Source organism: Camelina sativa, chromosome 3 (genome assembly GCF_000633955.1).
Source record: "Camelina sativa cultivar DH55 chromosome 3, Cs, whole genome shotgun sequence".
Lineage (NCBI taxonomy): Eukaryota > Viridiplantae > Streptophyta > Magnoliopsida > Brassicales > Brassicaceae > Camelina > Camelina sativa.
This window is the reverse complement of record NC_025687.1, coordinates 22,404,613-22,414,516: the sequence shown is the minus strand read 5'-3', so window position 1 is coordinate 22,414,516 and position 9,904 is coordinate 22,404,613. Positions and strand designations below refer to the sequence as shown.

At 38.7% G+C, this 9,904-nt stretch overlaps 4 protein-coding genes across 5 annotated transcripts in view; 2 read left to right on the top strand and 2 right to left on the bottom strand.

Moving 5' to 3' along the window:
- Window positions 1-2,036, top strand: part of LOC104777726 (signal recognition particle 19 kDa protein) — a 2,195-nt gene extending 159 nt beyond the window's left edge. Inside the window, exons 1-4 of one of the 2 annotated variants that reach the window (XM_010502024.2) lie at window positions 14-173; window positions 401-577; window positions 653-752; window positions 1,708-2,036. In XM_010502024.2, coding sequence (XP_010500326.1) covers window positions 401-577; window positions 653-752; window positions 1,708-1,868 — 438 coding nt within the window. In that variant the 5' untranslated portion in view covers window positions 14-173 and the 3' untranslated portion in view covers window positions 1,869-2,036. Of the gene's footprint in view, window positions 1-13; window positions 174-400; window positions 578-652; window positions 753-1,707 lie in introns of those variants that run through there. The other variant, XM_010502023.2, reaches the window with a different exon arrangement.
- On the bottom strand, window positions 2,124-3,871 carry LOC104777725 (dolichol-phosphate mannosyltransferase subunit 3). Its single transcript, XM_010502021.2, has 4 exons — window positions 3,725-3,871; window positions 2,674-2,780; window positions 2,475-2,582; window positions 2,124-2,320 (listed from the first exon to the last, which is right to left on the bottom strand). Exons 2-4 carry the CDS (start codon window positions 2,773-2,775, stop codon window positions 2,261-2,263), a joined length of 270 nt encoding a protein of 89 aa, XP_010500323.1. The 5' UTR covers window positions 2,776-2,780; window positions 3,725-3,871; the 3' UTR covers window positions 2,124-2,260.
- Window positions 4,136-5,359, bottom strand: LOC104777724 (1-Cys peroxiredoxin PER1). The gene is made up of 4 exons (XM_010502020.2): window positions 5,132-5,359; window positions 4,893-5,041; window positions 4,656-4,784; window positions 4,136-4,568 (listed from the first exon to the last, which is right to left on the bottom strand). The coding sequence occupies exons 1-4, from the start codon at window positions 5,247-5,249 to the stop codon at window positions 4,314-4,316; spliced, it is 651 nt and encodes a 216-aa protein (XP_010500322.1). The 5' UTR covers window positions 5,250-5,359; the 3' UTR covers window positions 4,136-4,313.
- LOC104777723 (serine/threonine-protein phosphatase 7 long form homolog) overlaps window positions 5,712-9,904 on the top strand; it is a 7,810-nt gene continuing 3,617 nt past the window's right edge. Inside the window, exons 1-7 of the mRNA XM_010502019.2 lie at window positions 5,712-5,895; window positions 6,405-6,512; window positions 6,605-7,362; window positions 7,454-7,541; window positions 7,789-8,223; window positions 8,297-8,447; window positions 8,698-8,823. Of these exons, the coding sequence (XP_010500321.1) occupies window positions 6,405-6,512; window positions 6,605-7,362; window positions 7,454-7,541; window positions 7,789-8,223; window positions 8,297-8,447; window positions 8,698-8,823 (1,666 nt within the window). The 5' untranslated portion in view covers window positions 5,712-5,895. The remainder of the gene's footprint in view (window positions 5,896-6,404; window positions 6,513-6,604; window positions 7,363-7,453; window positions 7,542-7,788; window positions 8,224-8,296; window positions 8,448-8,697; window positions 8,824-9,904) is intronic.

The window sequence follows — 9,904 nt, the reverse complement described above, 5'->3', positions numbered from 1 at the left end:
TTTTTTTTTTTTTTTTTTTTTGTTAAATTAAGCATCAATTGATCTTTCCTGGAGAAGAAAAATAGTTGTCTTCCTTCTTTCGCATATATACGATTTGGGGCCTCGATACTTGACAATTCCCAGCGAAATCGAAACAGATCTGTGTGATTCCTGTGTAATTAATCGCGTATGAGGTCGTGGGTTTCTAGATCTTTCAACTGTTAATTTCAGATTTCATTGAGAGCAGTTAACGATAATGTTTGTGGCCATGATGAACAGATTGGCCTTGTTAATGGCTGTAATTAAGATTGGCCTCTAGCTTTTGGGTTTTGAAAGTTGCATTGATCTATTTGGTTCTGTTTCTTCTTGATGGATACTTTTTAGAGGTTTAAAGTTCGTGTTTTTTTCTTTATCTGTGTAGATGGATAGTGGAGCGCTCAACATCAAGAAATGGGTAGTGGTGTATCCAGTCTATATTAACTCAAAGAAAACTGTAGCTGAGGGGAGAAGAATCAGTGTGAGTCAAGCATGTGAGAATCCTAATTGTATTGAGATTAGTGATTGTTGCAAGCATTTGAAACTCCCTAGTGCTGTCGAGGTAATCCTCCCCATCCTATTAGATTAATGTGATAATCTCGTGTCGTTTTTGATTAGAGGTCTTACGGTATTTCAGATTGACAAAGCGTACCCGCGCGATTTCATGCAAGTAGGTAGAGTTAGAGTGCAGTTGAAAAGGGAGGATGGGACTTTACTCAATCCAGCCATTACTTCAAGTAAGACCTCAGATCTCCACTCGCCGTTGAACATTTGTTCCTTGTGTGTATTCTTATAATGTTTATCCCAATGATAAATTGAATAGAGCGTGCAGTTTTGTGTATCTGACTAGAACCCAGTTTTCATGGACCTAGAAAGCACGAACATGGAATCTGCTTTATTTTCTTTACTTGATCTTGTTTTGTTGGTAAGATCTCTCCTTGTGAATGGATGTGTCTAACCTTCCTGTGAATGGTTCCTGATACCAGCCTGCTTATTATCTAAATAGGAGTTGGGTTTCAACTTTGGTTTCTTATATGAGCTTTCGGACATTGTTTTGTGGTCTGCTCTTATTTGTGTCTGCTTTTTTTTATCTCATCATATCACCCTGATTCAAACTTCTCCATCGTTCTTCAAATTTGCCGTATCATCACCAATTTCAACCTTTGTGATCTGGAAGCTTCATTAGCTGTGTCAGTGATCCCTAAAGTTGTCATTTATGCTCAGAATCGTTCTTACCAGAATCTCGTATGGATAAACAAGTTATTATACATTATGTACATATAGATCATCTGCAAATATTCTTAAGTTTTAGACGTTTATGTTTGTTATGATATTGTTATTGTTACTGGAATATCACATTATGCTAAGTTTATCTGATTATGTTTTTCATTTTTTGTCAGTTCATTTGTTATATTATGAATTTCTTAGGTTGGTATTGTTGCATATGATCACGGCAGATTCAGCTGCAGAATTAAGCTAGATAGAAAAAGTTAATTTTAAGCACTTTTTGGCTAATTGCAAGACCTATGATATGTTTGTGTTTGTGTATGCATTGACACTGTTGCATCCAAATTGCTGGACTTTTCTAACATACAGAATGAGTAATTATAGCTAAACATTGCACTTAAAGGGTCTACCTGCAAGTTGTTTCCTACAGACATATGATGTGCTCGTGTTGATTTATATTTGCAGGAAAGCAACTGATGCAGAAAATTGCAGAGTTGGTACCGAGACATCCAGAGAGAGTGAAGAAGCAGGAATCTCAGAAAGCGAAGAAGCAGGAACCTCAGGCCACAACTTCAACCTCTGGAACTTCTTCAAAGTCAGGCAAAGGTGGCAAGAAGAAGAGATAAACAAGCCCTATTTTCTTCCCCTGTCGTTTATTTTTCTCCTCGCATCAGATTCTATCTCTTAAACTTACTGAGAAGAACACAAAGGTGTTTGCAGGTGTAACAATGTTTCAAATAGAAGATAGTCTCTTCACCACTAAGCTATTTTGGTTTAATCACTCTGCTTGGTTTTTTGGCACCATCCATTAACATTAGACAAGAAAGAATGATTAACAAGGAACAGAAAGTATTAAAATTGTTATACTTTTGCGATAGGAGTTGGGATGCATAAGCTTATGCGTTTTACTTATCCTTGAGAAACACTGTTTAACATCAAATATCCAAACAGTACATTTAAGGTCTTTTGTCGATAACAAAAACTATTTCTGAATGTTGGTCGTTATAAGCCTTTTGTGTCAGTCCGATCCAACATCGACCCCTTTGTGCCTGAAGAATTCTTTGGCCTCTGTGATATCCTGCAACCAATGAAATAGGTAAAAGACACTAAATTAGCAATAAGATAAACGATGCCAACAATGAATAACGCTGGACTCTGATTATAAACCGAAATTCAGCAGAACGAAAATAAGACCAAGACCAAATTTGGCAAACAGCTTGACTCATAAGTACCATCTGCAACAGAACTGCTTCTTGGGGGCATGTAGGAAATTGCATTAGGCCGACTCCAACCATTAATAGACCATAGCATCCGAGGGATACAACAAAGTAGATTGGCAGCTGAACGGTAACATTACCCAATCAAACACAATCCTAATTTCAAATAAAATAGATAAATAAAAAAGCAGAACCAAAATTGTATGTTACTCACCAACCAAGTGTGGCTTCGAGGAACAATTGCAGCCTGCAAAAGACCAATCCAGAAGGCAGAGATTGCCACCAAGAGGCTCAAGATCTTTACTATATGCTTCATTTGTCCTTGAAGTAAAAGATTATGTAAAAAGAGTTTTTAGGTATAGCAGCAAAAAGAAATACAGATATGATCACAACATTCTCCTAGAAGTTGTAGAGCATGTAAAATAAATTAATCAACGAGCCTACTAAAAAAGAACTAGTAAATCAGTGAACTACTCAAAATTTCGTAATTATCATGATCAGCAGACAACCCTCAAGAGCAATCTATTACATCACAAACTCAAACCACATAAAAAGTATCGATCGTAGCAATGATTAGTTACTAGATGGAGTCTCAACAAAGCGAATGACTTTTCACGGTGCCATATGTTCACGGTTTCTAAACATCACAGGAAAAACAGATTGGCAAACTAGATTCTATCACAGTCTGAAACAGCTCAGGAAGTTTATACAACTCAAACCATCATACTAAATCCAGCGATCAATTGGTACCTCAACGACACTGACCTCTGACTGGGATAAACAAAAATGACTTGCCCAGTTAAGGAACTCAATTCATTAGAGAAACCTGAATCCTAAGTAATATGACCAGCTAAGAAATTTCATCCGACTTGTAACACCATAAACACAAGTTCCAATTTCTGATATGATTAGATCCTATTCGAACTGATACAAAATCAATAACTTCCCACAGTTCATCAAGCCAAACGTGAAGAACTCAAGCCTAAATCCCAAAGAATTATGTTAGCTTCCAAGATTTGAAATTCTCTAATGCTGATCATGTAAGTAACATCAGAGAAGGTAAAAAAAAAAAGAAAATAATAGTTCCTCGGAAGCTTATCACTGAATTATCTACACACAAAAAAAAATCACCGATTTCACGATAAATCCATGAGAAAGCCATTAGAAATTCGCAACAAATCGATCCAAATAGAGATGTTCCTTCCTCTACAGTAAATAAATCGATCCAACAAACAAAACAACTAAGACGAATAGAATATACTCACAGTTGATCGATGAGATCCTAATCGGCGAATCGATAAAATCCAGTTGGAGAAGATCGATCGGAGCGTGAAGAACAATACAAGTGGTCGCCGTCGACGACGATGAATCAGCGATCGTATAACAAACCGGTGAATATCCAAATTAACTTTAGAATATATAAACGGCGTCGTATAGTCTCCACTTTTATTTGATCCAGATTTCGGTTCATATACTATATCGGTTTGATACGGTTACAGATCGGTTATCTCTTTTAAATTCGAATTAAATCAAATTTGGAAATATAAATTGAAAGTGTTAGAATTTTCATAAACTCAATTCAATTTTCTAATATTTGATTTGTTTAATTCTTGACCAAAATGGAAGATTGAACATTCGGTTTTCTAATCCAATCCGACAAGTACTAAAACGTCGTATAATCATAAAACAAACTAGATTTTGTTTTATTAATACCAAGGTCTGTTACAACTAGTAGGTGCAAACACATCATGATAGACGTTACAAAACGTAATTATTTTCGTCGAACACGTAAAAAAGAGCCTGATATTACACAATACTTGTATTACGTTATTATTAGGCTTTTGTTTAGATCTTTCAAGAGACCTCAGTGTGACGCAGATATCCTTTCTTTGACGGAAGATCGGCGGTCTTGAAACCCTTTGGAAACATCTTTTTGGCTTCTTCGTCCGACACGGCAGGCGAAATCACAACTGGTTCATGCGGTTTCCAGTTAACCGGAGTGGCGATCTTGTTTTTGTGCTTGGACGCCATCAACAACGAGTCCAAAGCCCTCAGTACTTCGTCCATGTTACGTCCCGTGGTAGAGGGATACAAGAAACTCAACTTTATCTATATCCCACAAATCAAACATCAACCAATTAATGAAATCATACCTGCATACATACAAAATACTATGTGAGAATTGAGATTTATTACCTTACTATCAGGGCCGACAATATGAAGGGCACGAGAAGGTCCGTTATCGATTGGATCAATCATGTTAAGCTGAGGAATGATCTCTTTGTTCGGGTCTGCGATTATCGGGTACTTCACCTTGCTTCCGTGCTATATTACATATATGTCACAAATTAATCACAACCCAAAATATGATATCTAGCTAAGTAATCAAAGATTAATAGTTTTGGTATGCATGTGTATATTTATAAGTTATACCGCAAAGGCTTCGATATCTTTGATCCAGTCTTTGTGGGACTGTACGTCATCACAAGATAAACCAAGGAGCTTTACGCCTCTCTTCTCGAACTCATGAGCGTATTTGGCCATCGCACCGAGCTCCGTCGTGCATACCGGTGTGAAATCCCCTGTATATCCGTCGACAAAAATCAGATACTATGAAAACCGGACTAGACCGGTTGAATTAGGCCTAATCTATACACATTAAACGTATATACCGGGATGAGAGAAGAGGACGGTCCAAGAATCGGCAAAGTAGTCATGAAGCTTGAACTTGCCATTTGTCGTCTCCACTTCTAGGTTCGGCACCGTGTCTCCTAGTGTGATCCCTGGCATTTTATCGTTCTTGATGTAGAAATGACTATATATTCGTATTGATGTTAAAGGAAATTGAGTTGATGATCGGTTATATAGGAGATCACAAACTGGTTAGGTTCGGCGATCAAAAGTCAGAAAAAGAGAGAGAGAGAGACTTGATGATTTTCAAATGAGGTGCATGCATAAGTGTACCGCGTGGCATCTTTACGAATTGGGTTCACGCCACGTGTCTTGTACAATCTTCAGACTCCAAATAGAACAACTCTTTTGTCAGTTTCTGTTTCGAGAAAACTTCAACGCACGATGCCCAGAGACTCGAGTGTTTGTATCCTTTACACTCAAAAACGTTATCGTGTTGTAGCTTTGTTTGGGTCAAGGGGCCCAATACTAGGTTAACGGGCTCGTGGATAAGTTTTTGAGTAAAACGTCGTCGTTACTTAAAAAGATTAGATCCTCGGACAGACCTAGAAGGATCAGAAGTTCTTAAACGTTTCGTTAAGGAAAGGGAAGGGAAGAAAGGCGAAAACTTCTGTCGGATCTGGAAGCTCTCTCTCTCTGTGTCTCTCTCTCCCGCTTAACGCTTCTCTTTGCTTATTACAATTCTTGTTCCTCTGGTTCTTTTTACAAACGTCTCTTTTTGTTTGATCACGGACGCTTTTCTTTGGTACGTTCTCTCGATTGTAATCACACACCCACACACTTGTTTATGCTAATCGTTCCTTTCTCGAAAGTTTGGCACTTTTTGTTGTTTTGGATTGTTTTTTGTGGTTTCTTGTTTCTTGTTTCTGTTCTTCGTGTCTGTGTCCACCATTAATTAAGCTTTGTGGGATCATTTGTGTTTCGTACCAGTTTAGGGTTTGTTGTGTTCATATTAGGAACGTAATTAGAAGTTTTCATTTTTTTTGTTTCTGCTACTCATAATTCGAGCTTAAGAACATTTAAGTATCAATATCAATATGAAGAAGAAGATCTTAGTACTTTTAGGATTGAGCTGCTAAATTGATCGGAACAATAGCTACTCAAGAAGCTAAACTTCATTTCTAGTGACTCTTTAGTTTGTCAAAATGATAGAGAAGTCAGAGAATTTTTCAATTGAAACTATGATTGTTGAGTTTTCTTTATGTTGTATATTCATTTGATCATTATGTTGTTGTTCTGTGATATATTATGTAGATGGAGGTGCAAAGTCTATTAAACTTTGATTTGGATCCTGGTCCAGTTGATCAATCTATATTGGTGTGGCAACATGAGCATAGGTCAGCTGCTATATGGGAAGATGAGGTGTGTACTACTAGTTAGCCATTTTTCTTGTTTCTTGTTTTGCCTCAGGTGTTAAATTGTTAAAATATTTGAGTCTTACTTCACATTTTCAGGTTCCTCCCCGTGAACTGACATGTCGGCACAAATTATTGGGGATGCGAGATTGGCCTCTGGACCCTCTTGTGTGTCAGAAATTGATCGAGTTTGGGCTGTATGGAGTGTACAAGGTTGCGTTTATACAACTTGATTATGCTCTGATTACAGCTTTGGTGGAGAGGTGGAGACCTGAAACGCATACTTTTCATCTTCCTGCTGGAGAGATCACAGTGACTTTACAAGATGTGAATATATTGTTGGGTCTCCGTGTGGATGGACCTGCAGTAACTGGGAGTACAAAATGCAGCTGGGCTGATTTATGTGAGGACCTGCTAGGTCAGAGGCCAGGTCCCAAGGATCTACATGGTTCTCACGTGTCCCTAGCATGGCTGCGTGATCATTTTCGGAATTTACCTGCCAACCCCGATGAAGCCACGTTGAAGTGTCACACTAGGGCTTTTGTATTAGCTTTGATGAGTGGTTTCCTATACGGAGATAAGTCTAAACATGATGTGGCGCTGACCTTTCTCCCTCTGCTAAGGGACTTTGGTGAAGTGGCCAAACTTAGCTGGGGTAGTGCTACCTTAGCACTTCTCTACAGAGAGTTGTGTCGGGCAAGTAAGAGGACTGTTTCTACCATTTGTGGCCCTCTTGTTCTGTTGCAGTTATGGGCATGGGAGCGACTGCATGTTGGTCGTCCAGGAAGACTTAAAGATGTTGGTGCTTCTTATATGGATGGCATAGTTGGTCCTTTACCAGATCCATTAGGCTGTAGGTAAATGGAATTTTTATCATATTTCTGTTCAGTTTGTTCTTACAAGTTTAATTTCAATTTTGGTTTACTTATGAAACTGCTTGAAAGCTAGGTGGAGGGCTTCTCTGAGTCATAAAGAGAATCCTCGTGGAGGACTGGACTTTTACAGGGACCAGTTTGACCAGCAGAAAGATGAGCAGGTATAAAAATAATGGTTTTGATGACCAAGCTTTGACCGTTGAGTTTAGGAAAGCAGAGGAAAAAGTACTGGTCTCTTAGCCGTTATAGCTATGATAGTGTGCAGTGATGGGATATCCAAAATTGTATTGTAATACTAGTTTTCATAATTTAGGTAGATAATCAGGCAAACTTCTTTACTTTACATAATCCCCTGAATAATTCATCAAAAGATGCGACTTGTGATTTTCTTATATGTTGTGGATGTAGGTTATATGGCAGCCTTACACTCCAGATCTTCTAGCAAAGATTCCTCTTATATGTATTAGTGGTCAGAACATATGGCGAACTGTTGCACCACTGATTTGTTTTGATGTTGTTGAGTGGCATCGCCCTGATCGGGTACTTAGACAGTTTGGTCTTCACCAAACAATACCAGCACCGTGTGATAATGAAAAAGCTCTTCATTCTATTGACAAAAGAGGCAAATCAGAATATGACTGGTCAGCACGTCACAGTCGACATATTGAACTGTGGGAGGCACGTGAGTCATCTGTTGTTTCCGGTGAGCCAGAGTGTAGCCCAATGGACTATAATGATCCTTATATGGAGTGGTACCGCAGAATTACTAGAAGAATTATTAGTCCTATGAACGAGAGGCGCCCTGGGCAGTTTCTACCCACTGGTTTTGCTTTCCAAGTGCTTGTAAGTTTATGGTCAACATCATAATTCTTTGGTTTCGACTTACTTAAACTTAATAGCCAATATAAAATTACAGGTTCAGAGGGTTGCAGCCATTCATTCCCGATCTAAGGCTTCACTTGAGGAGGACCTTACTGTTGACACTGCAAGGCAGACATTACAAGATATCGTTGATATGTGTGCAGGCGCCCTTCAACTCAATGCGCCTTTAGGCTCATTATCTAATGGTAGGATTTCCATAAAAAGCATCAGAATAATTTTAGGCTACAATTCCTTTTCATAGTGATTTTTCTACTTAAACTTTCGGTGACTTGGTGATGTATTAGATGTAACCAATACAAGAAATGAATTGATATAATGATATTAGAGTTATGGATATCCCAATTAATTGTATCTGCAGATCATGTTGCATGTTCATGTCCTTAACCAGTTTTGTCGAGACTTATCTTTTTAACTTTCGTAATTCCTTTGTTATAGGCACTGTTGCTCAAGCTCCAACTTCAGAACCATTTTTTATGTTACCTCCTACAATAATACCCCAAAAGCCGATGTCTAGAGAAATGGTATGCGAAATGGGAATCCATGATGGTCTCTCAGTGGAACATTTGGAAATGATGCCACCTATTCAGGATATAGGATGTGAGCAGTCTTTACCATCATTTTCCCAGAAACCTCTTTTCTGGCCGTCAGGAGGGAAGCTTACTTTCAGTTGGATTTGTGATGTAATGTTGGGGTTTGATTGGTCGTCGAGGAATCTCCCACCTTGTGAATTTTCAAGTGTTCTGCCTTTTCATGTCTTGGATGAGCTGGTTCTCTCTGCTTCCAAAATCCTGAAAAAAGAGCCAAACTGCGTTAGGATTGAGAGTGACAAAGCAAAGGTCGTTGTGGTTGGAGATCTACATGGGCAGCTACATGATTTGTTGTTCCTCATGCAGGATGCAGGATTTCCTAATGGTGATGCAGGACTCCCGAATGGTGATCAGTTCTATGTGTTCAATGGGAATTATGTAAACAAAGGAGCTTGGGGTTTAGAAACCTTCTTGCTTCTTTTATCATGGAAGGTAATCTTATTATCTTTAAATTTGTGTCTTTGGAGCAGAATCTGCTATTATACAGCTAGACTAGTCATGCCACAACACATTTTAATAGCAGGCGCTTCATCTTTTTGCTAGGTGTTACTACCGGAAAGAGTATATCTTCTACGTGGCGGTCACGAGAGCGGAAGTTGTTCACAACTGTATGGATTTAAAAATGAAGTACTTACCAAGTATGGTGATAAAGGAGCTTCTGTCTACAAGAAGTGCTTGGAATGCTTTCAGTTACTTCCTTTGGCTTCTGTGATTGCTGGGAAGGTATTCACAGCTCATGGAGGTCTTTTTCGTGATGTATCAAGATTTCTCTCGGACAAGCAAGAACGAAGCAGAAAACGCAAGCGAGCTCAGAAAAAACAAACAGATAATAGTGTCCTTGAGACTGAAAACAGATCAGAGTCCTTGTCTCTTGGCTCGTTGAAGGATTTATTGAAAGTGAAAAGGCGTGTTATAGATCCTCCTACTGGAGGTTCAAATTTGATTCCTGGTGACATTCTTTGGTCAGATCCATCACAAGACAACGGCCTCTTTCCTAACAAAGAGAGAGGGATCGGTTTGTTGTGGGGTCCTGATTGCACCGCAAAGTTCCTACA

Bases quoted from the DNA above. Each gene is read 5' to 3' on its own strand.
- LOC104777725 (XM_010502021.2), bottom strand. From the start codon at position 2,775: ATGAAGCATATAGTAAAGATCTTGAGCCTCTTGGTGGCAATCTCTGCC. The intron at 2,583-2,673 runs GTGAGTAACATA...GTTACCGTTCAG, and splicing joins CTCGAAGCCACACTTGGTTG to CTGCCAATCTACTTTGTTGT. The intron at 2,321-2,474 runs GTACTTATGAGT...CATTGGTTGCAG, and splicing joins AAGCAGTTCTGTTGCAGATG to GATATCACAGAGGCCAAAGA.
- LOC104777724 (XM_010502020.2), bottom strand. From the start codon at position 5,249: ATGCCAGGGATCACACTAGGAGACACGGTGCCGAACCTAGAAGTGGAG. The intron at 5,042-5,131 runs GTATATACGTTT...ACGGATATACAG, and splicing joins CGTCCTCTTCTCTCATCCCG to GGGATTTCACACCGGTATGC. The intron at 4,569-4,655 runs GTAATAAATCTC...TGTGGGATATAG, and splicing joins TTGTCGGCCCTGATAGTAAG to ATAAAGTTGAGTTTCTTGTA.